The 27,356-nt window shown below is 44.2% G+C and overlaps 1 protein-coding gene and 1 long non-coding RNA gene across 2 annotated transcripts; both read left to right on the plus strand.

Annotated features, from left to right (window-relative positions):
- Window positions 1-281: 281 nt before the first annotated feature.
- LOC106590549 (hepatocyte nuclear factor 4-gamma) lies at window positions 282-26,591 on the plus strand. The gene is given in 11 exon segments (XM_014181659.3): window positions 282-743; window positions 8,635-8,800; window positions 9,021-9,115; window positions 20,350-20,456; window positions 20,656-20,757; window positions 20,759-20,803; window positions 21,141-21,228; window positions 23,728-23,880; window positions 24,233-24,469; window positions 24,617-24,736; window positions 25,301-26,591. Coding segments are annotated over 11 exon segments (1,245 nt in total). The 5' UTR covers window positions 282-655; the 3' UTR covers window positions 25,345-26,591.
- On the plus strand, window positions 9,140-10,588 carry LOC145865798 (uncharacterized). Its single transcript, XR_014383097.1, has 2 exons — window positions 9,140-9,846; window positions 10,072-10,588. It is a non-coding gene; the product is annotated as an uncharacterized LOC145865798 (long non-coding RNA).
- Window positions 26,592-27,356: the final 765 nt, after the last annotated feature.

Consider the following 27,356-nt stretch of genomic DNA (forward strand, 5'->3'; position numbering starts at 1 on the left):
AGATGTGATCATGGTAGAGGCTGTTGTATTGCTTGACTATTGATTTGATTAGGCAGACTATGTAGGCCACAGCATACTGGCGACACACACACCAACACACGCATGCCCACACACTCCCTTAATGACATCGTCTCCACCCTGTCAAACTTGCCAATATGCCTCAGGAAAAGAGAGAGATTGGAGAGGGAAGGGAATATCCATCTCTCCAGCCCTGTGATAAGTGAGGGAAAGAAGGACAGATTAAATAAGAAGCGATAAGGTGAGAAGTCTTTGCCAAGGCACCACCCACTTTCTTAAAAAAGTACCAATCAAATGGCAGGGAACTTAGTTTACCTTCTACACTCCAGACGTTGGAAGAACTGAATGTGACAGAGGAATACGAAAAAGAGAGAGGAAGAGAAGAGTAGGGAGACCAAGCCAGACAAGAAGTGGTAAAGGAATAGAAATAGTGTTAGCAAAATACATTGGAACAAATTCAAGGGAGACAGAGAAAAGGGAGGCAGAGGAAAAGAGTTAGAGAGAGAAAGAGAGAGAGAAAGAAAGAGAGAGAGAGAAAGAAAGAGAGAGAACGAGGGAGAGAGAATGACAGTGACAGAGGGATAGAAAGTGAGGGTTGAAGTATCTGTCTGTGTCAGTGAGTAATTCCTTGTTGGACATGAATGTAGCCAACTACAGTGAGGGACTGGACCCAACGTACAGCACCCTGGGCTTCGAACACGCTGACATCCTATATGGTGGGGGAGGTGAGTGGACTGGACACACACACACGGTCTACTAAAATGATAGGTTAACAGGTGCTGGCATCATATCTGTGTGGTCAGTTTGTGTCTTCTGAAATGTAAGGTCAGATATTCTTCATCCTGATCCCTCTACCAGCAGTCAATAAATGATTTGTAGAAATACAATATCTGAATACTGACTTCAGTAAAAAGCCTAAAGTCAACTTGACCTTTTTCCTTGTAAGCTTGCATATAGACATTAAAATGTGATATTGTACATTTAGTCCAGTAGATAAGCTCCCAAAAAAGACCATATTGTTCAATTTGGTATAAAAGCGTGAAAATTGGCACACCTGTATAATTTGTCTTGCTGAACAAAACCTGATATAGTGCCATTTCAGCAAAGGCTTGCGTCGGCCTTAAAGGTCAATGGTGATAATGCGTTTTGGGTCATGACTTCCTTTTTGTTGGGTCTACATGGCCCCAAAATAGCTTAACAATTTTGTATTGGTTTTAGAGGAGAAAATTTGAACAACAACAAAAACCATATAGTCTTTGTTTTTACCTTGATGAGCACACCAATGACGAAAAACCATCAACAGAAATCGCAGTAAAATTGGGATATTTTCACTTTCAAAGTATCTTTTTACACTAGTTAAATACAGTGATTTGGGGAGTCTCCCACATGCCTTTTGGCGAACATCATGTTGCTTATGTTTTTCTCATACCGCTCAGGAAGGAGATGCGTTCTGTCTCCTGGAGATGAACACACTTTGGTGTGACGCTTGCAAGCTGAAGAACACCATCCCAACTGTGAAGCACGGTGGTGGCAGCATCACGTTGTGGGGATGCTTTGCTGCAGGAGGGACTGGTGCACTTCACAAAATAGATCAGCATCATGAGGTTTGAAAATTATGTGCATAAGTTGAAGCAAAATCTCAAGACATCAGTCAGGAAGTTAAAGCTTGGTCGCAAATGGGTCTTCCAAATGGACAATAACCCCAATCATACTACCAAAGTTGTGGCAAAATGGCTTAAGGTCAACAAATTGTGGCCATCACAATGCCCTGACCTCAATCCTATTGAAAATTTGTGGGCAGAACTGAAAAAGTGTGTGTGAGCAAGGAGGCCTACAAACCTGACTCAGTTACACCAGCTCTGTCAGGAGGAATGGGCCAAAATTCACCCAACTTATTGTGGGAAGCTTGTGGAAGGCTACCCGAAACATTTGAACCGGGCTAAACAATTTAATGGCAATGCTACCAAATACTAATTGAGTGTATGTAAACTTCTGACCCACTGGGAATGTGATGAAAGAAATAAAAGCTGAAATAAATCATTCTCTCTACTGTTATTCTGACATTTCACATTCTTAAAATAAAGTGGTGATCCTAACTGACCTAAAACAGGAAATTATTACTAGGATTAAATGTCAGGAATTGTGAAAAACTGAGTTTAAATGTATTTGCCTAAGGTGTATGTAAACTTCCAACTTAAACTGTATCTCTATGTCACGTCCTGACCAGTAATAGGGGTTATTTGTTATTGTAGTTTGGTCAGGACGTGGCAGGGGGTATTTGTTTTATGTGGTTCGGGGGTTATGTGTATGTAGAGGGGTGTTTTATTTATGTGTTCTGGGGTTTTGGTGTATGTTCTTGTTTTGGTATCCTAGGTTTTTCTAGTTTGTGTATTTCTTTGTTGGTCTGTGTGGCTCTCGATCAGGAACAGCTGTACATCGTTGTTCCTGATTGAGAGTCATATATAGGGAGCTTGTTTTCACCTGGTTGATTGTGGGTAGTTGTATTTGCACTGCTGTTGTTTAGCCTGCAAATCTGTTAGCTGTCGTTCTTTGTTTATAGTTTTTCCGTGTTCGCTATAATAAATATAATTATGAGCACGCAACCCGCTGCACCTTGGTCTAATCACTTCGACAGCCGTGGCAGAACTACCCACCAAACACGGACCAAGCAGCGGAGGAAGGAGCAACGGGTGGACTGTCGTGAGTCATGGACTTGGGAGGAGATTCTGGCTGGAGAGGGCCCATGGAGGAAGTCTGGTGAGGACCGGGAACGCTACTGGGGAACACGGCTGGCGAGGAAGCCGGAGAGGCACCCCCAATAATTTTTTTGGGGGGGGCACACGGGTAGTTTGGCTGGGCCAAGGGTGAGCCCTAAGCCAGCTCCCCGTGGTTATTATGGGGAACGTATGGAGTGGAGAGCGCCGAGGTATGCTGAAGTGCGCACGATCTTGCCCATACGCACGCACAGTCCGGTGCGAGTGATCCCAGCCCCTCGCAAGTGCCGTGCTAGAGTGGGCATCCAGCCTGGTAGGAGGATGCCTGCGCAGCGCATCTGGTTACCGGTGCGCCTCCTAGGTCCACGCTACCCTACGCCGGCTCTACGCACGGCAACCATCAGGCCCCTGCACAGCCCAGTTTGCCCTGTACCAGCACTCCGCTCGTACAGGGCTACTAGTTCCATCCAGCCAGGATGGGTTGTGCAGGAGGTGCGATCGAGACCGCCAGTGCGCCTCCACGGCCCGGTAAATCCAGTACCGGCACCACGCACCAGGCCTCCAGTGCGTCAGCCCAATCCAATTCAGCCTGTTCCCGCTCCTCGCAGTAGCCTTAAAGTGCGTGTCTCCAGTCTGGTAGCTCCACTACCAGCCCCATGCACTAGGCTTCCAGTGCGTCAGCTCAGTCCCGAGCTTCCGACGACAGTACTCCGTCCAGAGTGTCCGACGACAGTACTCCGTCCAGAGTGTCCGACGACAGTACTCCGTCCAGAGTGTCCGACGACAGTACCTCGTCCAGAGTGTCCGGCGACAGTACCTCGTCCAGAGTGTCCGGCGACAGTACCTCGTCCAGAGTATCCGGCAACAGTACCTCGTCCAGAGTATCCGGCAACAGTGTCTAGTCCGGAACCGAGTGAGACGGCCTACTGTCCGGAACCAAGTGAGACGGCCTACAGTCCGGCACCGAGTGAGACGGCCTACAGTCTGGCACCAGGTGAGTCTGCCTACAGTCCGGCACCGAGTGAGTCTGCCTACAGTCCGGCACCGAGTGAGTCTGCCTACGGTCCGGAACCGAGTGAGTCTGCCTACGGTCCGGAACCGAGTGAGTCTGCCTACGGCCCGGAACCGAATGAGTCGCCCTACAGTCCAGGGTCTACAGTGACACGAGTCAGGCCTAGGTATTTGGGAGGAGTGGACTGGTCAGGGGGTGGTCTTAGGCCCGAGCCTAAGCCACCTCCACTGTTGGAGGTTTGGGGAGGGGGGTGTAGCACAGAAGCCGTCATTGACGGCAGCCACCCTCCCTTCCCTCCCTTTAGTTAGGGGTTTATTTTTTGGGGTTTTGTTGAGGTGCATACGGGGTCTGCACCTTTGGGGGGGGGGACTGTCACGTCCTGACCAGTAATAGGGGTTATTTGTTATTGTAGTATGGTCAGGACGTGGCAGGGGGTATTTGCTTTATGTGGTTCGCGGGTTATGTGTATGTAGAGGGGTGTTTTATTTATGTGTTCCGGGGTTTTGGTGTATGTTCTTGTTTTGGTATTCTAGGTTTTTCTAGTTTGTGTATTTCTTTGTTGGTCTGTGTGGCTCTCGATCAGGAACAGCTGTACATCATTGTTCCTGATTGAGAGTCATATATAGGGAGCTTGTTTTCACCTGGTTGATTGTGGGTAGTTGTATTTGCACTGCTGTTGTTTAGCCTGCAAATCTGTTAGCTGTCGTTCTTTGTTTATAGTTTTTCCGTGTTCGCTATAATAAATATAATTATGAGCACGCAACCCGCTGCACCTTGGTTTAATCACTTCGACAGCCGTGACACTCTAGCCATGAAATGCTTTGAAAGACTGGTCATGGCTCACATCAACACCATCATCCCAGACACCCTGTATCCACTCAAATTCACATACGACCGCAACAGATCCATGCAATTTCTATTACACTCCACACTGCCCTTTACCACCTGGACAAGAGGAACATCTAATATGAGAATGCTGTTAATTGTCTACAGCTCATTGTTCCTCCAAGCTCATCACTAAGTTCAGGACCCGGGGACTAAACAATTACCTCTATAACTAGATTTTGGAATTACTGATTGGCCACCCCTAGGATGGTGAGGGTATGCAACAACACATCTGCCACACTGACCCTCAACACGGATGCTCCTCCGGGGTGCATGTTTGGTCCCTTCCTGTACTCTCTGTTCTCCCACGACTGCGTGACAGCGCACGACTCCAACACCATCATTAAGTTTGCTGACGGTAGGCCTCGTACTGGACGAAGATTTTTACTTTAACGTGTCGAATTCAGACACCGGACAAAGCCCAAATCCCCGTCATTCGCATGAACAAGAGACGAAGATATTGGGGACGTAGGTCGAGGTGCCTTGTAAGGATCCGACGGCGAGTGGGTAATCCGCCTCTACCATCAGTCCTATTAGCCAACGTGCAATCATTGGATAATGAACTGAATGAGCTCTGATCAAGACTCTCCAACCAACGGGACATTAAAAATTATAATATCTTATGTTTCACTGAGTCATGGCTGAACGACGACATGGATAACATACAGCTGGCTGGGTTTTCCGTACATCGGCAAGATAGAACAGCTGTAAGACTAGGGGTGGTGGTCTGTGTCTATTTGTCAATAACAGCTGGTGCAAGAAATCTAATATTAAGGAAGCCTCAAGGTTTTGCTCGCCTGATGTAGATTATCTCATGATAAGCTGTAGACCACACTATTTACCAAGAGAGTTTTCATCTATATGTTTCCGTAGCTGTCTATTTACCACAACAAACCAATGCTGACACTAAGACCACACTCAAAGAGTTGTATAAGGCCATAAGCAAAGAAGAAAATGCTCATCCAGAGGCGGCACTCCTAGTGACCGAGGACTTTAATGGAGGGACACTTAAATCCGTTTTACCTAATTTCTACCAGCATGTTACATGTGCAACCAGAGGGAAAATAACTCTAGACCACCTTTACTCCACACACAGTGTCACGGTTATCGAAAGGAGGAGCGGACCAAAGTGCAGCGTGTGTGTCGTTCCACATTTATTTACACTGTGAAACTATGCAATACATATAAATAAACTGAATAACAGAAACAACAAACCGTGACGCAGAGTTAACATACACGTACTCGAAAACAATCTCCCACAAACCCAGGTGGGAAAAACACCTACTGAAGTATGATCTCCAATTAGAGACAATGAGGACCAGCTGCCTCTAATTGGAGATCATCCCAAACAAAACCCAACGTAGAAATACAAAACTAGAACCTGACAACATAGAAAAACTAAACTAGAAAACCCCCCTGTCATGCCCTGACCTACTCTACCATAGAAAATAACAGCTTTCTAAGGTCAGGATGTGACACACAGAGACGCATACAAAGCTCTCCCTCGCCCTCCATATGGCAAATCTGACCATAACTCTATCCTCCTGAATCCTGGTTACAAGCAAAACTAAAGCAAGAAGTACCAGTGACTCGCTCAATATGGAAGTGGTCAGATGACACAGATGCTAAGCTACAGGACTGCCGATGAAACAACAGTGTTAGGCCTGATCACCGACAACGTTGAGACAGCCTATAGGGAGGAGGTCAGAGAGCTTGCAGTGTGGTGCAAGGATAACAACCTCTCCCGCAACGTGATCAAGACAAAGGAGATGATCATGGACTACAGGAAAAGGAGGGCTGAGCACGCCCCATTCTCATCGACCGGGCTGAAGTAGAGCAGGTTGAGAGCGTCATGTTCCTTGGTGTCCACATCACCAACAAACTATCATGGTCCAAACACACCAAGACAGTCGTGAATAGGGCACGAAATTGCCTATTCCCCCTCAGGAAAGTGACAAGATTTGTCATGAGTCCTCAGATCCTCAAAAAGTTCTACAGCTGCACCATTGAGAGGATCCTGACTGGTTGCATCACCGCCTGGTATGGCAACTGCTCGGCCTCTTGACCTTAGGGCAATATAGAGGGTAGTGTACAGCCCAGTACATCCAGAGGGGCCAAACTGCCTGACATCCAGGACCACTATACCAGGCGGTGCCAATACAATTGCAAAGACTCCAGCCACCCTCGTCATAGACTGTTCTCTCTGCTACCGCACGGCAAGCGGTACCGGAGCGCCAAGTCTAAGTCCAAAAGGCTTCTTAACAGGTTCTACCCCAAGCCATAAGACTCCTGAACAGCTAATCAAATGACTACCCGGACTATTTGCATTGACCCCCCCACCTCCCATTTATACGCCGCTGCTACTCTCGGTTTATTATCTGCGTATAGTGACTTTACCTCTAACTACATGTACATATTACCTCAATTACCTCGTACCTATGCACACCGACTCGATACTGGTACCTTGTGTATATAGCCAACTTATCATTACTCATTGTGTATTTATTCCTCGTGTTTAACAAAAGTTTTCATTATTTTTCTCTCTGCATTGTTGGGAAGTAAGCATTAATTAAGCAAGCATTTGCAGCTGTTGTTTAAGAAGCATGTGATAAATACAATTTGATTTGATTTTCTAGGGCGGCAGTTTTCCAATATGGCCGCCAACCAGCTCCATGGCTGTATTTCCATAGATAATTGCTCTGTAATGCACACTGATGGCTTAAAAGCTGGTGTGGAGAAATGCGGTGTGGAGAACACAATCAAATTGCCAAAATATGCACACAATTATTTTTGCCATCCAGCTCCATGGGGCTAAATTAGATCAGCTTCACCTGTCTGAATAACATTGATGATTGTCATTTGTCATTCTGCTTATACACTCACAATCCCTAATGCAATTTAAAAAAACTGTTGAATATTGTATTATCCATTCATTCATAATCCATGAATGATAAGAGGTCTGTTTCGATAGGAATCTGCAGTGTGTCGTAAAGACAGGTTTATTGTGGGCCTACAGTATGAGAAGAAGTTGGGACATCCACTGATGTCATCTCAACACGACTGATTAAAGTAATATTAAAGGGAAGTTGGTCAAACATTTACTTTATTCTCTTTGGCATTGTCAAGATGTATTCTTCCACCTTGGACATGGTTGGTGTATGCAGGAAAATGTCTGGTGTGAGTTGAGATATGAATGCACAGATTACTTTAGATTAGATATATTCCTGTGTTTGTTGTCTTTGTTGTTATGTGATCTGATGGTTTTGGTCTTGAGACCATGTCAAATCACATGTGGCCTGGGTCTTTGTCTAAAAACACTGGTTCTTGTTCTCAGCCTGGGTCTGCAGGGGTTGTGACTTGGCCTGGTTCTAGAGTTTTGAGGTCCCTTCTCTTGACTTCCTATCTGATTCCATGTAGATACAAAAAACCCAGATAACATGGCTTTGGAGTGTGGTTTAAAATTATTGCTGTCTTTCACATGTATCTCAGATCTTGTATTAACTTTTATTTATTTAGGGTAGCCCAATTGAGACCAGAGTGTCATTCCCAGTAGTACCCTGAGTACAAACATTTTCACACAAACAGGAAGAAAAAATTACATTACAAATAAAACAAGAAGAATAAAAAAAGTAACCACTAGGCACAACCTCAACACCACAATTTCAACAAATAAACCAGGTGAAAGCTGTCCTAATCAAACTAGTTCCCACTGTCCACCATACTGTAATAGGCAGATAGCAGTCAGCTAGCACAAAGCTACAGAGTCCCTGTCCTTCTCTTCCTCTGTCTAGACACCTTGATTTCCCATGCACAAAACTAATTACTGATTTCCCTATTTGAACTGAAGAGGTTTTTCTGATTCCAGAAGGATGTGTGTGTCTGGTGAGCGCGTCTGTGCGTGCAACCTTTACTGTGACCATAAAACGTGCATTAGCTCCCCTGCACTAACACCTAGACTTAAGCTCAGCAGGCTAACCCAGTCTTTTGGTAATGTGTGTGTTCTAGACAGTATGCCAGCGGAGCCGGGCCTGTCCCAGGCAGATGTAGTGAACGGTAACTGTGCTATCTGTGGAGACAAAGCTACAGGGAAACACTATGGCGCCTCCAGCTGTGACGGATGTAAAGGTTTCTTCAGACGCTCCATACGCAAGAACCACATCTACTCCTGCAGGTAGGTGTGTGTGTTCAGCCTACAGCTGCATCCACCAGAGCCTATGTCTACGATAACATCAGACATAATATGAGATGTTAACGTCACAGTAATCATTACGCTGCTGCAGGTAGAGAAGTCACTAGTTGGTGGTGCTGGAATGAACAGAACTACAAGGAAGGCCCATAGAGTTCAAATATTGACAGGGATCCTGTATGTGTATCTGTCTGTGCGTCTCCAGGTTTAACCGTCAGTGTGTGGTCGACAAGGACAAGAGGAACCAGTGTCGGTTCTGCAGGCTCCACCAGTGTTTCAGAGCTGGCATGAAGAAAGAAGGTTGGCCACATCAGACCAGTACTAATGAATATCAATACAATACCATCAATGTACAGACTTTTGTTCCAGCCCAGCACTAACTCTGTACTCACAAACTGAAACTATGGATGTTGGGTGGCTGGGAGGCGGAATATACGGATGCTGGGTGGCTGAGACTATGGATACTGGGAGGCTAGGAGGCTGAAACTATGGATGCTGGGTGGCTGGGGGGCTGAAACTATGGATGCTAGGTGGCTGGGAGGCTCAAACTATAGTTGCTGGGTGGCTGAAACTATTGATGCTGGGTGGCTGGGAGGCTGAAACTATGGATGCTGGGTGGTTGGGAGGTTGAATCTAAAGATGCTGGGTGGCTGGGAGGCTGAAACGATGAATACTGGGAGGCTGAAACTATGCTTACTGGGTGGTTGGGAGGCTGAAACTATGGATGCTGGGTGGTTGGGAGGTTGAATCTAAAGATGCTGGGTGGCTGGGAGGCTGAAACGATGGATACTCCTTTAAAAGTTGTGAGCTTACACTTAGAGGTATCCACTTAGAGGTATCCAGCGTCACGGCTTCATTGCTCCAGACCAACGCAAGGGGGAGTTAGAGCACTCATTATGCATTTGGGTCCGAAGGATTTCATATGACCAATGATATCAAGTGGTTCCAATGACGAATTTGACGCGAGCCATCCGTCGCTGGTGACTTTCTTCAGTGAAGATGGCTGACAAAACATTACCGTGGATGCAAATGTAAGTAATTATAATGTCATAACAAGTCAAGCAAAAAATGTAGAATTGAGAGGAATATGATGATTGTGCACATTGTGCAAATGATTGTGCATATTTTTTGGTCATGAAGTTAATTTACTAAAATCGCTATTTAGCAAGTTAGCTGACTTGCTAACATTAGCCACCTAGCTAGCTAGTGTTATGACATGAGTATGAAATTGTAATTTGTGTTGTTTAATGTTTTAGGGACTCCTGAGAAAACCAGCAAACCAGGCTGTCATCTTGTAAAATAGTGGCTGTAAAGAATCTAGCTAACTAAAGCATTTACTGCAAATTGAATGTACAATTGTGTAAGCTTGCCTTGCTTATATTTGCCATGCAATGCAGCTGAAATAACATAGCTAGCTAACTATTTAGTTCTTATTGTGTAGTGGAGGATAAAAATAACTGTATGCCTATGGATGTGTAGCGAGCTACAGTATGTAGCCGATCTGTGTATGGACACGAAAACGTTTGGTATGAATATTAGTTCAGAACCTATGAACCTCAGCTATCATAGTTGATGTATCGACTTCAAGTCTGATTGACATTAATGAAGCCTATGGATTGAGTAGAATATAATAACTTTATTGTGCCAAGGATTCAAGTCCTATATACATGTACTGTAGTTATTACCACGCATGAGATCCCCCTCATTGTAGCCTGTACATTGAATATATTCATTGATCTTCCTTGGCAAATAAAGGTACGGTTCAGGTATGAATCTCTGTGAGACATTCTTTTTCAGTCATATCTAATACCAGGTGTATCAAACTCCATTCTTTGAATGATGCTGTGTCTGCATGTATGTATTACAATTATACACTAAAACAGTGTTTACAACTCCTGCTCCTGGGACATCAATGATTCCACATTGTAACTATGCAATAGACTAGAAACATGATTTAAGTAAAGGCTGATTTGTAATTCATATACACAGATAAAAACAGTACACTACACTTCCTATACATATCTAACTCCCTTCATCTGCATTAATCTGAGGACACAGGATAGGTGTAGTATTTCAATGAGATACTTAATTTCAACCAGTGGAGAATGTGAAATGCTTTATTGAAAGAAGTTCATTATCCAGGTGTTATAAATATATAATACATGCATTATAAATATTATAATTGTAATATTATATTATAAATACAAGTTCAATCTGTACTTCAATGCACATATGGTGTGCATTATAAACAAAAGAGGAAGAAAGAGGAGGTGGGGAGAGAGGTAAAACAGAGGAGCAGGGAAGACAGCATATGATTAATGAATTATAGTACTACCCTAATATTCTCTCAGTTCATCACGATTACATAATAGTGTCTCTAGTGGTGTCTTCTAACCAGCCTTCGGTTCCCAGTCGGCCCGAAGGTTATCTTAAGTGCGGGTGAGGTGGCAATGATGGGACTGGCTTCCTCTCTCACATCAAAACATACCTGCAGAAGAGAGACAAATGGATAGAGAGAGAGCATGATTAAGCTTTGTTTTGTTTTTTTTCTAACACAGTCAGTAATCATAATCATCAGGAGGTGAAATGCAAAACTGACCTTGGATCATTAACTCTGGGACTACTACATCTCTATCTGTATTTCAATGTAAAGCATATCTTAAATTATACTTCCTGTTGACCCGACAATGGGACCTCTCACCTATGATCATGCTGTGCCCTCTGTGTCAGCCAGTTCAGATGCGGGAGGAGTTCACCAACACAGCTGATATAACCTAGAGGATTTAGGGAGAAGGGGCAGAGGGATGAAGTGAAGGACAGAGACTGTTATTGAGAAAATAAGGTAGTTAAAGAGACAGTGTTCAACAGGAATCTGTGTGTGTAGTCTCACCTGGTGTCCACACTAAGTGGCTACAGAGTACTTTATGCTGAAAAACAGACACATGAGGACAAACAATAGAAGATAATATCATTATTAGACTTTTACATTATCAGATCACAAATGAATACATAAATATCACTTGAAGCTTGATGATGACGTGATCATTTGAATCAGTTGTGTAGTGCTAAGGCAATAGCTGGTGAGGGGTCAGGTTCGCCTCTGTACTTAAAGTACAGAATACAGAATACAGAGTACAGAATCAGTTGTGTAGTGCTAAGGCAATAGCTGGTGAGGGGTCAGGTTCGCCTCTGTACTTAAAGGGTGATAATTCCAACTCTCCGTGAAATGCTGCAGATCTGCCCGCAGACGAGGTAGGAACACATATCCCACACAGAAGAGGGGGATAGAATTCGACAGGTCAAGGTAGCCTTCTTCCTCCAAACTGTGCAGCAAGTTGTAGTACTGACATGTCACAGCACTCCAAACATCTCTCCATAAGTGTTCCACTCTAACAGAGAGAAATGAAATAGTTTTGGGGGGGGGGGGGGGGGGGGGGTAATCTCTGTGGTTCTATGGTCTTCCTCCATGAATACTAAACACCGAGGTGGGTCCGAAGTTATAGAAATGCAAGTTGTGTGTGCCTCTGTGAGTGGTTACTGACTGTATGTAACACAGACACCTATCTGAGTGTACGTGAAACATTTAAATATAGAGGGCTATGTGTCTCACCACTTAGTTATTGCAAGGCTAACCCCCAGGGAAATCATGACTTGGCAGCAACAGGTGCTTGAGAGTTCAGTGAAAATGGCTGAGTGTTTGTAGTGTAAATCTGAAAATTAGCAGCTGACATCTTAAGGGTTTTTTAATTAATCAATGTGAGACAGGTTCCATGTACAACAAGACAGGCAGAGAGGAAGAGAGAAAAAGAACACAGAACAGTTTAATTACCTCTGGTTATGGACACTTTTGCCAGCAGTAAAGCTTCCACGGCCTGTTCCTCGGACAGTGAACAGACATCTGGCAATATCTACATTTTTGACCCAAAAATGACATTTTTTTTGACCCATTTTTAAACTAACTTCTTAGATTTGATGGAGACATTATACATCGTAGTACCTTATCAATTTATGATTTGTATCAATGTGGACGAGAGACAGGGGAGAAGGAACAGAGTATTTTTGCCAAGCAATGCAACGAAGCTGGATCATTCTGGCAATGATACCTGCACCGTCTACATGCTGCAAAGACTCGTTAAACTCTTTGCCATTGTACACGATGGCCCATTGCTCTGAGACTTCATTTGACCATTCTAAAGCCCGCATGGGGCATCCTTGCCTTAATGGCGCTGACTTTCTGGTCTAACTCTTCATCTGACGTATCAGATTAGCATTTCATGACAGACATTTTGTTCTTTCATCCTTCTGTAAAAAACGCTAACCGTTACACTGTCATGAAATATGATTATATATTGACTCTGAAACAAATAGGACGTGGCCTGCTTATGAGTTGCCATGAAAGAAAGTTAGATGAGTTCAACTGAAAATGGCGAGAACAGGCGTTCGTAGCTAAATGTTTTTGGTTAATCTGAGAATAATAATTGCATGATTTATCATTCTACGGTATGTATGTATGTATGTATGTAATATAGTAGAATGTTATTAACTGACACTGAATCGTAGGAGCTAACTACTAGCTATGTAGAAGTTAGACAGAAGAACGCCCAGTGCTGCTCACCTGAGATACCATCATCACACAGTCCTTCGTAGGTGTCCGCTATGACTTCTTTTGTGTTGGAAAGAAAGGCTGAACAGTATTGTTGTAGCCAAACTGACTCTCAAAAAATGGCCAAAATGGAGGGTGGTTGATAGCGAAATTAAATTGGAGTTTTATTTTCAAATACATTTTTTGTTCTCGAAGTATTTTTGGGGAATAAAATGCATAAAGTTTTGCGCTCTATTACAAATATTTGATTGCAATTTTTTTTTTTTACTTTGAAGCCTCGTTTTTGCTTTCAGAACAATTATTTTTGATTGACAGAAATGTACCTCCGTAGCATATAACAATTTGCCTGTGAATAACCAGATTTGCCGACCAAGGGGGAGTTAGAGCACTGATCATGCCTTTGGGTCCCAATGCACTTCTGTGTCTCTAACTGACAATGAATGGGCAATATAAACCAAATAATAAACTGATAATTGTGCACGACTTCAAATGAAACAAACAGGGAGCAGGTTTCGAACCCTCAAACTTCTTGCCCGAAGTCCAGTGCGCTATCGACTGTGCACCAAAAGTAACGAACCACATAGCATATCATTACAGCAGTATGTACCGGTATTGTGTGTTGAGTGCTCATAATTGTATTTTAATGAAAACGAACACTTTGACAAAAGAAACAAAAGAAACAGAAAACAACTACCCACAAAAACTAATGGAAAAACAGGCTGCCTAAGTATGGCTTCCAATCAGAGACAACGATAGACAGCTGCCTCTGATTGGAAACCATACCCGGCCAAAACATAGAAAACAAAAACATAGAATGCCCACCCACTTATCACACCCTGACCTAACTAAACAGAGAAAACACAGCTCTCCTAGGTCAGAGCGTGACAGGTATGTTAGCTATCTACCTAACGTTAGTAGTTATACATCAAACTTGCCAGTATATTAACTATAGGCAATCTAACTACCCAACTTTAATTGACTTGATTATTCCCGTCATTCTTAGCATAGCTAAATGGTATAGTCGTTGTGCGTTCTCAATGGTCATTCGGGTGCTTTCGTAATTTCACTCTGGCTATCTACTCCGATTTCAGAGCACTCTCATCTGAGTGTACCAGAGCTCAGAATAATGAATTTACGAGCGCTCAACACCCGTTGAATAAAAACGTTCGGTGTCAGTAAATGTCGGCAAAAAAGTGCAATTAAATTGTTTCCAGCAGTACAGTTACAGTCACCAACACTCTGGTTAACAAGAAAATTGCCTATCCAGCTCTGTTAGGGCAAGTAAAATGGTCAGAGTGGTCTCATTTGTGTCTGGAAGTAGCTAGCAAGCTAGCCAACGTTAGCTTGGGTGCTTAACTGCCGTTGTAAGGCCAGAACGCTCAAATCAACCCTACTCCTCGGCCCGAATGTCCAGTGTGCGCTCCGAGAGCGAAACGGTCTGAATTTACAAACTGACAATCTGACAATGCTTTGAATTTATTAGCGCAGGCACTCCAGATTGAATTTAAGAAAACACCCAAAGTTGAAAAATGTCTAACTAGTAATTTGTTATTCTAACTAGCTAGCAAGAGGTTGAATAGCAACAGCATCAACTTCCAGTAGAGAAGTAGAGAAGGCAAAGAGCAAGTACGCTCAACTGAAAGTTTGGTTACACTACAATTAGGGTGTGGAAATGTTATGCCCCTTAGATATTAATTTAGAATCCTCCAATCCTCTAATGCTGTAGCCTACTCCCGACCGTCATGTTGTACAGCGCCATATTTTCCATTCCATTCTAATGGAAACACTGAGGGTTTAATTTGTCATTTTTCTTGGAATAGAAACACCATAATATTAATCAAATGAATTAAGCCAAATTTCTTAAAATCAATCCCATATACTATGTTATTACAAAAAAGGTTTTAGATTCTCTTGTAATGCCAATATGGAAGACTATCAAATACTTGTAAAATATGCCCTCTGGTGGTAAAACTAGCACTAACTTGCATTAACAGAAAAAATGGCTGACAAATAAAATAACGTGCCACAGAATGCTGCAGCAGTGTCATAATCTTCGTCGTCTGAAGAGGAGAAATCATTGGACCAATATGCAGTGGGTATATTGCTCATCTTCGTATTTATTGAAGGTAAACACACTTAAACAAAATAACGACGATAACAGTCCAGTAAGGTGCACAGACTAAACCGGAAACAACCACCCACAAACACAAGTGAAAACGAACACACTAAATATGGCCTCCAATTAGAGACAACAACCACCAGCTGCCTCTAATTGGAGGTCATTGAAAAAAACACAACATAGAAAGAGAAACCTAGAATAAACATAGAAATAGAAAATATAGAACATACATCAAAACCCCGAAACACACAAAACAAACACCCCCTGCCACGCCCTGACCAAACTACAAAAACAAATAACCCCTTTTACTGGTCAGGACGTGACAAGCAGCTTGCAAGGTGTGCTGCAACTTTTAAAGGAGAAACCACTGTATGAATGGTGGGTGGCTGAAACTATGAATGCTGGGTGGCTGAAACTATTTAAAAGAAAATGTGTCTTTATTTAACTAGGCAAGTCAGTTAAGAACAAATTCTTATTTTCAATGACGGCCTAGGAACAGTGGGTTAACTGCCTTGTTCAGGGGCAGAAAGACACATTTTTACCTTGTCAGCTCGTGGATTTGATCTTGCAACCTTTCGGTTACTAGTTCAACGCTCTAACCACTAGGCTACCTGCCATGTGGCGGGAGGCTGGGAAGCTAAAATTATGGAAACTGGGAGGCTGACAATATGCATACTGGGTGGCTGAGAGGATGAAACTATGAATGCTGGATGGATGGGAGTTTGAAAGTATGGATGCTGGAAGGCTGGGAGGCTAAAACTATGGATACAGATTGGCTGGGAGGCTGAAACTATGGATGCTGGGTGGCTGGGAGGCTGACACTGGATGCTGGGTGCCTGGGAAGCTGAAACTATGGAAACTGGGTGGCTGAAACTATGGATTCTGGGTGGTTGGGAGGCTGAAACTATGGAAACTGGGTTGCTGAGAGGCTGAAACTATTGATGCTTGGTGGCTCGGAGGTATAACATATGGATGCTAAGTGGCTGGGAGGCTAAAACAATGGATATTGGGTTGCTGAGAGGCTGAAACTATGGATACTGGGTTGCTGAGAGGCTGAAACTATGGATGCTGGGGTGGCTGGGAGGCTGAAACTATGTATACTGGGTGGCTGGGATGTTGAAACTATGGATGCTGAGTTGCTGGGAGGCTAAAAAACGATGGATTTTGAGTGGCTGGGAGGATGAAACTATGGATAAGGGGACGCTGGGATGCTGAACTATGGATATCGGGTTGCTGAGAGGCTGAAACTATGGATGCCGGGTTGCTGGGAGGTTGCAGCTATGGATACAGGGTGGCTGGAGGCTGAAAGCATGAATTATGGGTGGCTGAAACTATGGATGCTGGGTGGCTGGGAGGCTGAAACTATGGATGGTTTGTGGCTGGGAGGCTGAAACTATGGATACTGGAAGGCTGGGATGTTGAAACTATGGATGCTGGATGGCTGGGAGGCTAAAACGATGGATACTGGGTGGCTGGGATGTTGAAACTGTGGATGCTGTGTGACTGGGAGGCTAAAACGATGGATACTGGGTGGCTGGAATGTTGAAACTGTGGATGCTGTGTGACTGGGAGGCTAAAACGATGGATACTGGGTGGCTGGGATGTTGAAACTGTGGATGCTGTGTGACTGGGAGGCTAAAACGATGGATACTGAGTGGCTGGGATGTTGAAACTGTGGATGCTGTGTGACTGGGAGGCTGAAATGATGGACAAGGGGTGGCTGGGAGGCTGGAACTATGGATACTGTGTTGTGGAGAGGTTGAAACTATGGATGCTGGGGTTGCTGGGAGGTTGAAACTATGGATGCTGTGTGGCTGGGAGGCTGAAACTATGATACTGGGAGGCTGAAACTATGGATACTGGGTGGCTGGGAGGCTAAAACTATGGATGCTGGGTGGCTGGGAGGCTGAAACTATTGATGCTGGGTGGCTGGGAGGCTGAAACTATGGATACTGTGTTGTGGAGAGGTTGAAACTATGGATGCTGGGGTTGCTGGGAGGTTGAAACTATGGATGCTGTGTGACTGGGAGGCTGAAACTATGATATTGGGAGGCTGAAACTATGGATGCTGGGTGGCTGGGAGGCTAAAACTATGGATGCTGGGTGGCTGGGAGGCTGAAACTATTGATGCTGGGTGGCTGGGAGGCTGAAACTATGGATGCTTCGTAGCTGGGAGGCTGAAACTAAGGATACTGGGTGGATGGGAGGCTGAAACAATGGATACTGGAAGTCTGAGACTACATATACTGGGTGGCTGGGAGGCTTAAACTATTGAATGCTGGGTGGCTGAATGTAGTGATTCTGGGTGGCTGGGAGCTGAAACCTTGGATACAAGGTGGCTGGGAGGCTGAAACTATGGATTATGGGTGGCTGGGAGCTGAAACTTTGGATACAAGGTGGCTGGGAGGCTGAAACTATGATTCTGGTTGGCTGAGAGGCTGAACTATGGATACTGGGTTGCTGAGAGGTTGAAACTATGGATGCTGTGTGGCTGGGAGGCTGAAACTATGTATACCGGGTGGCTGGGAGGTATAACATATGGATGCTGGGTGGCTGGGAGGCTAAAATGTTGGGTACTGTGAGGCTGAAACTATGTATACCGGGTGGCTGGGAGGCTGAAAATATGGATGATGGGTGGCTGGGAGGCTGATACTTGGTATACTGGGTTGCTGAGAGGCTGAAACTATGTATGCTGGGTGGCTGGGATGTTGAAACTATGTATGCTGGGTGGCTGGGAGACTGAAACTATGGATGATGGGTGGCTGGGAGGCTGAAACTTGGTATACTGGGATGCTGATAGGCTGAAACTATGTATGCTGGGTGGCTGGGATGTTGAAACTACATATGCAGGGTGGCTGGGAGTTACAAACTATGGATGATGGGTGGCTGGGAGGCTGAAACTATGGATGCTTTGTAGCTGGGAGGCTGAAACTTGGTATACTGGGTGGCTGGTATGTTGACACTATGGATGCTGGGTGGCTAAAACGATGGATACTGGGGGGCTGAACCTTTGGATGCTGGGTTGCTGAGAGGCTGGACCTATGTATACTGGGTGGCTGGGATGTTGACACTATGGATGGTGGGTGGCTAAAACGATGGATACTGGGAGGTATTAACTGTGGATGCTGGGTGGCTGAGAGGCTGAAACGATGGATACTGGGTGGCTAGGAGGCTGAAAGTATGGATGCTGGGTGGCTGGGAGGCTGAAAGTATGGATGCTGGGTGGCTGGGAGGTAGAAATTTGGGATGATTGGTGGCTGGGAGGCTGAAATTTGGGATGATTGGTGAATGGGAGGCTGAAATGATGGATAAGGGGTGGTTGGGAGGCTGAAATGATGGATAAGGGGTGGTTGGGAGGCTGAAACTATGGATAAGGGGTGGCTGGGAGGCTGACACTATGGATACTGTGTTGCTGGGATACTGGTATGCTGAAAATATGTATACTGGGTGGCTTGGAGGTATAAAATATGGATGCTGGGTGGCTGGGAGGCTAAAACGATCAATACTGGGAGGCTTAAACTATGGATACTGGGTAGCTGAAAGTATGGATTCTGGGTGGCTGGGAGCTGAAACTATGAATGCTGGGTTGTTGGGTGGTTGAAACTGTGGATGCTTGGTGACTGGGAGGCTGAAACTATGGATACTGGGTGGGTGGGAGGCTGAAACTGAATGCTGGGTGAATGAGAGGCTGACACTGGATACTGGGTGGATGGGAGGCTGAAACTATGAATGCTGGGTGAATGAGAGGCTGACACTATGGATACTTGGTGGTTGGGAGGTTGAAACTATGGATACTGGGTGGCTGGGAGGCTGAAACTATGGATACTGCTTGGTTGGGAGTCTTAAACTAAGTCTTGGAGGCTCAGTGGCTGAAACTATAGATGCTGGGAGATTGAAACTAAGTATTTGAATCTGTGAGGCTGAAACTAGCTCTGGGAGGCTAAGAGGCTGAAACTATGGATGCTGGGTGGCTGGGAGATTGAAACTATGGATGCTGCTTGGTTGGGAGTCTTAAACTAAGTCTTGGAGGCTCAGTGGCTGAAACTATAGATGCTGGGAGATTGAAACTAAGTATTTGAATCTGTGAGGCTGAAACTAGCTCTGGGAGGCTAAGAGGCTGAAACTATGGATGCTGGGTGGCTGGGAGATTGAAACTATGGATGCTGCTTGGTTGGGAGTGTTAAACTAAGTCTTGGAGGCTCAGTGGCTGAAACTATAGATGCTGGGAGATTGAAACTAAGTATTTGAATCTGTGAGGCTGAAACTAGCTCTGGGAGGCTAAGAGGCTGAAACTATGGATGCTGGGTGGCTGGGAGGCTGAAGCTACCCCTGGGAGTCTGGGAGTCTGAAACGAACTCTTCTATAAACCAGAAGTAATTATTCAGAGAACGTTGTGTTTATGAGGTGTATCAGAGTTGGATTGTATGTGTGTGTGTGTGTGTGTGTGTGTGTGTGTGTGTGTGTGTGTGTGTGTGTGTGTGTGTGTGTGTGTGTGTGTGTGTGTGTGTGTGTGTGTGTGTGTGTGTGTGTGTGTGTGTGTGTGTGTTTATGGGCCCAATAACCTTGGCATAGAGTTTAATGACATCCAAATCATGTGCCTTTCAAACATGTTGTTCAAGGCTGCTATTGGTTAACGTTTGACTTCACCTCTCTACACAGCTCTTTTGCTAGGATGGTATCAGCAAATTCAGGGGGACTTGAATCTATCCAGATCCATGCGGTTGTTAGTCTTCCACACTAGCTGTGGGAAATGTTAACACAGAAATGTCATAGTGATATATCTCATCTGATGTATGTGTGTGTGTATTTCAGCGGTTCAGAATGAAAGAGATCGAATCAGCTCCAGAAGAAGCATTCAGGACAATCAGGATATCCTACCTATCACTGTTCTTGCCCAGGCGGAGTCCCTGTCTCAACATGTAACACACACACACCACACACACACACACACACACACACACACACACACACACACACACACACACACACACCACACACACACACACACACAAATACAGGACAAATACAATTGCTCTAAGTAATCATGTAGAAGGTGGTTAATATCATCATGAGAGTCTCCATTCATCTGTATGACAGCTCACTTCCTTCTCTCTCTAGATCACTGTGTCCAGTCCCAGGGGTGCAGTAGAACAGAAGTCAGCCGGTGTGGGGGATGTCTGTGACTCCATGAGACAACAGCTGCTTGTGTTGGTGGAATGGGGCCAAGTACATTCCTGCCTTCGGAGAGCTGCCCCTGGATGACCAGGTACACAACCTGACCAGGCTAGGCCAACTACACGACTACCAAGTAGTGACTGGAACTGGGACTGAAACAAAACAGTGGTTGTCAAAGTTTTGCCACAACTCAACTAAAGCCTTTTGAATGTGCCTGTGACCTTCCACAAACACAAAGTAATGTTTCTGGCTTCAGTCCGTAGCTAATGATTTAGAGTCAAATGATGCTGAGATGTTTGTAGCCCGGTGTTTGGTCACTCATGTCATTGTTTCTCATGCTGTGTGTGTGTTTTGTTTCGTGTGTGTGTGTGTGTGTTTTGTTTCGTGTGTGTGTGTTTTGTTTTGTGCGTGTGTGTGTGTTTGTCCAGGTGAGTCTGCTCAGAGCTCATGCAGGGGAACACCTTCTACTTGGGGTCGCCAAGAGGTCAATGCCTTATAAGGACTTCCTGCTCCTTGGTAAGAACTGACCAATCACCTCTCCTTCATGCCTTAGTTACACCCAGTCAAACCTGCCATACTCCCTTTGCCAAGCTTGTTTTAAGTCTAACAGGTCGTTGCCCTGCAAGACTGTTATTATACCCTGATAATCATTGACCAAGGCTTATCTATGGAGGCCTCTGACTTAAGCACTTCTTATCAGAGATAAATACATGGACGACACTTTACTTGGATTGACCCTACAGATGATTTGTAGATGGTAAAACTATCCAAATAATGAGTTAGTAAGTAGTGGTACATACACACAACGCAGGTACTAACAGACACACATTGTACACATTAATAACAGATTAAATGTACTGCACTGACACAAATGTTTCAGCATGCTTATAGAGAAGGGCCACCAAAAATGTACTTTAATGACACAAATGACCGATGATTGGTTGAAAGAAATTGATAATAAGGAGATTGTGGGAGCTGTACTGTTAGATTTCAGTGCAGTCTGATATTATTGACCATAACTGGTCCTGAACATCTCTAAAACTAAGAGCATTCTATTTGGTACTAATCATTCCCTAAGTTCTAGACCTCAGCTGAATCAGATAATGAATGGTGTGGCTGTTGAACAAGTTGAGGAGACTAAATTACTTGTTTATTACCATAGATTGTACACTGTCTTGGTCAAAACATATATTCAATGGTTGTAAAGATGGGGAGAGGTCTGTCCATAATAAAGAGATGCTCTGCTTTTTTTGACACCACACTCCACAAAGCAAGTCCTGCATGCTCTAGTGTTATCTTATCTTGATTATTGTCCAGTCTTGTGCTCAAGAGCTGCAAAGAAAGACCTAGTTAGGCTGCAGCTGGCCCAGAACAGATTGGTACATCTTGCTCTTCATTGTAATTAGAGGGGTAAATATTAATACTACACATGCCAGTCTCTCTTGGCTAAGAGTTGAGGAGAGACCGACTGTGTCACTTCTACTTTTTATAAGAAACATACATAAATTATTATACATTAAAGTGTTGGAGAATTCCAAATTGTTTGTATAGTCAACTTACACACAGCACTGACACACACAGACTTATCCCAACAGACATGCCACCAAGGGTCTTGTCACAGTCCCCCAGGTCAAGGAAACATATAGTATTATACAGAGCCATTGATTGCAATGGAACTCCCTTCCATTTCATATAGCACAAGTGAACAGCAAACCTGGTTTCAAAAAACAGATAAAGCAACACCTCACGGCACAACGCCTCTACCCCATGTGACCTACTTGTTGTGTGTATGTACCGACATGTACAGTATGTGTAACTGATAGATGCACACACACACACACTACATTTAATTTTTTTTTTAATGTACTGTATGTAAATTGTATAGGGTTTTTGTCTGTAATGTTTTTTTCGTCATGTCGGACCCTAGAAAGACTAGCAGTCAACCAAATAAAATAAAATAATGAAATCACTAACAGACACACACAAATAGTACATCCCTCATAACACATGGAAACACACACTCAACCCCCCTCCCATAACACATACTCAACCCCACACCCATAACACACACTCAACCCCCATGCCATAACACACACTCAACCCCCATCCCATAACACACACTCAACCCCCCCTCCCATAACACACACTCAACCCCCCTCCCATAACACACACTCAACCCCCATCCCATAACACACACTCAACCCCCCTCCATTAACACACACTCAACCCCCCTCCCATAACACACACTCAACTCCCCTCCCATAACACACACTCAACCCCCATCCCATAACACACACTCAACCCACCTCCCATAACACACTCAACCCCCCTCCATTAACACACACTCAAACCCCCTCCATTAACACACACTCAAACCCCCTCCATTAACACACACTCAACCCACCTCCCATAACACACACTCAACCCACCTCCATTAACACACACTCAACCCCCCTCCCATAACACACACTCAACCCCCTCCCATAACACACACTCAACCCCCCTCACATAACACACACTCAACCCCCTCCCATAACACACACTCAACCCACCTCCATTAACACACACAACCCCCATCCCATAACACATGGAAAACACACACTCAACCCACCTCCCATAACACACACTCAACCCCACACCCATAACACACACTCAACCCCCATCCCATAACACACACTCAACCCCCATCCCATAACACACACTCAACCCCCCCTCCCATAACACACACTCAACCCCCCCTCCCATAACACATGGAAAACACACACTCAACCCCCTCCCATAACACACACTCAACCCCCATCCCATAACACACACTCAACCCCCATCCCATAACACACACTCAACCCCCTCCCATAACACACACTCAACCCACCTCCCATAACACACACTCAACCCACCTCCATTAACACACACTCAACCCCCCTCCCATAACACACACTCAACCCCCCTCCATTAACACACACTCAACCCCCCTCCCATAACACACATGGATCCCTCCCCTCTCTCCCTCTCCAGGTAATGGGTGTGTGATCCATGGCAGCAGTGCAGAGCCAGAGATCGGTCGTGTAGCTAACCGTATTCTAGGTGAGCTGGTCCTGCCCTTCCAGGACATCCAGATAGATGACCATGAGTACGCTGCTCTCAAGGCACTCGTCTTCTTTGACCCTGGTAAAGCACTTGAACGTTTCCCGAACCAGACAACCTTCCATACTGTATTTTCACACTTTTACACACCACACACACACACATACCCACCACACACACCCACACACACCACACACACTCATACACATCACTGACACCACACACACCACACACACTACACAATAGCTTTATTTACTCAACTGAATAAAGTTAATTTGAATGGTGGTTTTGTTAATCATTGACATGTGACTGTTCTCTGTTCCTTTTGTTCCACCCGGACACCAAAAGTCTTCACACATTCATTTCATATCATTCATCAATACATTTTCTCCCTCTCCATCCATCCCTTCATCCGTCCATCTCTCCTTCTCTCCAGATGCCAAGTCTCTGCGGGATCCGTGTAAGATCAAGGCGATGCGTCTGCAGGTCCAGATGAGTCTAGAGGACTATATTAACGACCGTCAGTATGACTCCAGAGGGAGGTTTGGAGAGCTGCTGCTACTGCTTCCTACTCTACAGTCCATCACCTGGCAGATGATAGAACAACTGCAGCTTGTTAAACTCTGTGGCCTGGCCAAGATAGACAACCTACTGCAGGAGATGCTGCTGGGAGGTGGCTGTATGATAACATCACATTAATAATATTGTTAAGTAATATAGATAGTTATGACGCTACTTGGAGGTGAGTAGTAGAGTGCACATTTAATGGTAAATATATTCTCCTGCGTCTTGATTGGCTGGTTTGTCTGCCTGTCTCCAGGTCTGGCATCAGAGCCCGCCCACCTGCACCAACCAGGCCACACCCAGTTAGCCCAGGACCCTTTGACTGGACACACACTGGTCATCAGCCCCATGCCTGCTACACACACTTCTCAGATAGGTAAGACACACACACACACGAAGTTGTTCCTCAGATAGGCAAGATTCATGGGCATTCACTGGCAAGCAACCATGACTGCTCCATATTACCCTCTCTGTCTCTCTCTGTCCCTCTGCTGTGGCTCATCTCTCTCTCTCTCTCTCTCTCTCTCTCTCTCTCTCTCTCTCTCTCATGCTCACTGTCTAAACTGTATTTTCCATGAATGTGCAACGGGCCAAATACCGTATGAAAGCATCTCATTTTCTGTCCCCTGGGTTCAGAGTACTGTATCACAGCATCTTATAGTTTTTCCCCTTGGTTCAGAGTACTCAGTCTGGCCCAACATCATCTCTCTGTCTTGCTCTCTCTGTCTTGCTCTCTCTCTCTCTCTCTCTCTCTCTCTCTCTCTCTCTCTCTCTCTCTCTCTCTCTCTCTCTCTCTCTCTCTCTCTCTCTCTCTCTCTCTCTCTCTCTCTCTCCTCTCTCTCTCTCTCTCTCTCTCTCTCTCTCTCCCCTCCATCTCTGTCTCTCCCTCTCTCTCTCTCCCCCTCTCCCCCATCTCCCCCCTTTCCCTCTCTCTTCACAGCGTCTCCAGACACTCCTATCCCGTCTCCTCCTCAGGGTCCATAGATTATCAAGTCAACTTCAAGCCCCTCCTTCCTGCTGGCTCCGCCTTCCACAAAGACGTACCCGGAACCCTCCCCCTGAGTGTACAGCACCCGACCCGCGAATAACAACTACAAAAAACAACAGAAAGTCTGTTCGATGGGCAAAATACTCATTTGAGATATACATTCTATGCGTAACTCGTAAATCATGCATTCAATGGTAGTGTCAAAACTTGAGTTTGCCCTATTTAGTGCCATAGGTTTTCACTCCAGTTCGGTAGTCTAGAAATTGAGTAATCTGTGTAAATTGAAGCATCTATAAATCATTCGATTATTCCTAGTCTCTGAGCCTGTGTTATCATGGTGTAAATGACAGTATGTATTTAAGCCTTCCATAGGCTCATCATTGAAGATGGAGTGAGAGATTTGCTAATCAACGTGTACATTATATACAGTATGTGTTTCTCAAAGCGATTAGGACTGTGTCTGTAACACATGATGTTCACGTGTTGCCATGTTGCTTGTGGTGTGGTGCTTTACTGGAGCATAATGTATGTCAATAATATAACTAACTATATATTTAGTTCTTAATCAACTCTGCAGTGGCTTTTAGTCTTTTGAGATTACTGTCATGATATGATAGTATATGAAAACTGTCAAATTTGGTGTTTAAATTCAGTTGTATTTGTCAAATGAATCTTATTGAACTTCTTTAGAGACTTTCAAATGGTGTATACATGTTAGACAATGTAAGCTGTGTATTGTGATTATAACAGAACAGTATTGTCATTGAATTGTAGCCTCTGCTTTAGTCTGCTTTTGCATGAACATGGACATAGTTCTGAAAAAATACAGACTTAATAGAACTAACCCAGAAACCACATTGTCCCGCAGCAGAGAAATTAAGGGTACTGGCTCCCCCATGTGGCTTGTTTAGAAATATACATTCTGTAATCACTAGATGGCCAAGGTGTCAATATGGTCAGAGAGGATGAGAAAGTATGTGAGGTATTTGTTATTAATTAATGATATAGATAGGTTCCATATTTCATTTTTTTCCATGACCTTTCCCCCGACTGTTCCTATAAATGTTCTATTGGTCTGGGATATGTGGTGTGTGTCTAAGGCTGGATTGATCTGGGTTATGCTCTGTTTGTTGATGTGAGTTGAGTGAAAGCTCATTTTGCCCCCTCATCTAAAAGAAAATAAGAAAACACAAAAATAGTGTAGGAATAAATGTGCCTCCATATAAACCCTACCCATACTGAATGTTTTAGTGTGTTTATGTTTACACTCAGTCTTGGGTAGCTTACTTTCCAAATGTAATCCATTACAGTTTCAGTAAGTAACTTCTAGATTATCCAAACTCAGTAGCGTAATCTGATTACAATCTGTTACTTTTAGATTACTTTCCCCTTAAGAGGCATTAGAAGAAGACCACAATGAATGTGACCAATTAAACAAAATGATTGCATGATAAATCAATGCTAGAGTTCACATAGCTGGCATTTTACTTTATGGGTTATGTAGGCGTCTTCTTACCCATTGCTTTCTACTTCAATACAGATAATACAACGATTAGACTATTCCTTTACATTAAAAACAATATCTGTCAGATTTCCAGTCATTCCAATTAATTTAATTTTCAAGAATAGGACTTGGAAAGTGTGGCAATATAGATTAGCCTAATTATTTTAGCTAAACGTAATCCAAAAACAAACGGTTTATTAGCCTACACTGTTGTTCATTTTGTTGTAGTGGAGGACTGGTTGGGCTCATTGCTTCGAGTAAAAAAATAAATGCTGGTGTCACGGAATGACATGCTTTGAGCACTACCAAAAAGTGCTATTTGCATGTGAAAAAGGAAGGTCATATGCTGCATTTGCTCTAGGCCTATTGTTTACCTTTTAGTTGGTGACACTTTGATATCTTGAAAATATGCAACTGTTTAAATCTATCAAAAGTGTGCAAGTTTGAGGATGTGTTCATTAGGCCTGTGGAGATTTTTTCTTTTAATCAGCATGAATTAGATTG

This window comes from Salmo salar, chromosome 29, assembly GCF_965601325.2.
Source record: "Salmo salar chromosome 29, fSalSal1, whole genome shotgun sequence".
NCBI classification, from domain to species: Eukaryota; Metazoa; Chordata; class Actinopteri; order Salmoniformes; family Salmonidae; genus Salmo; species Salmo salar.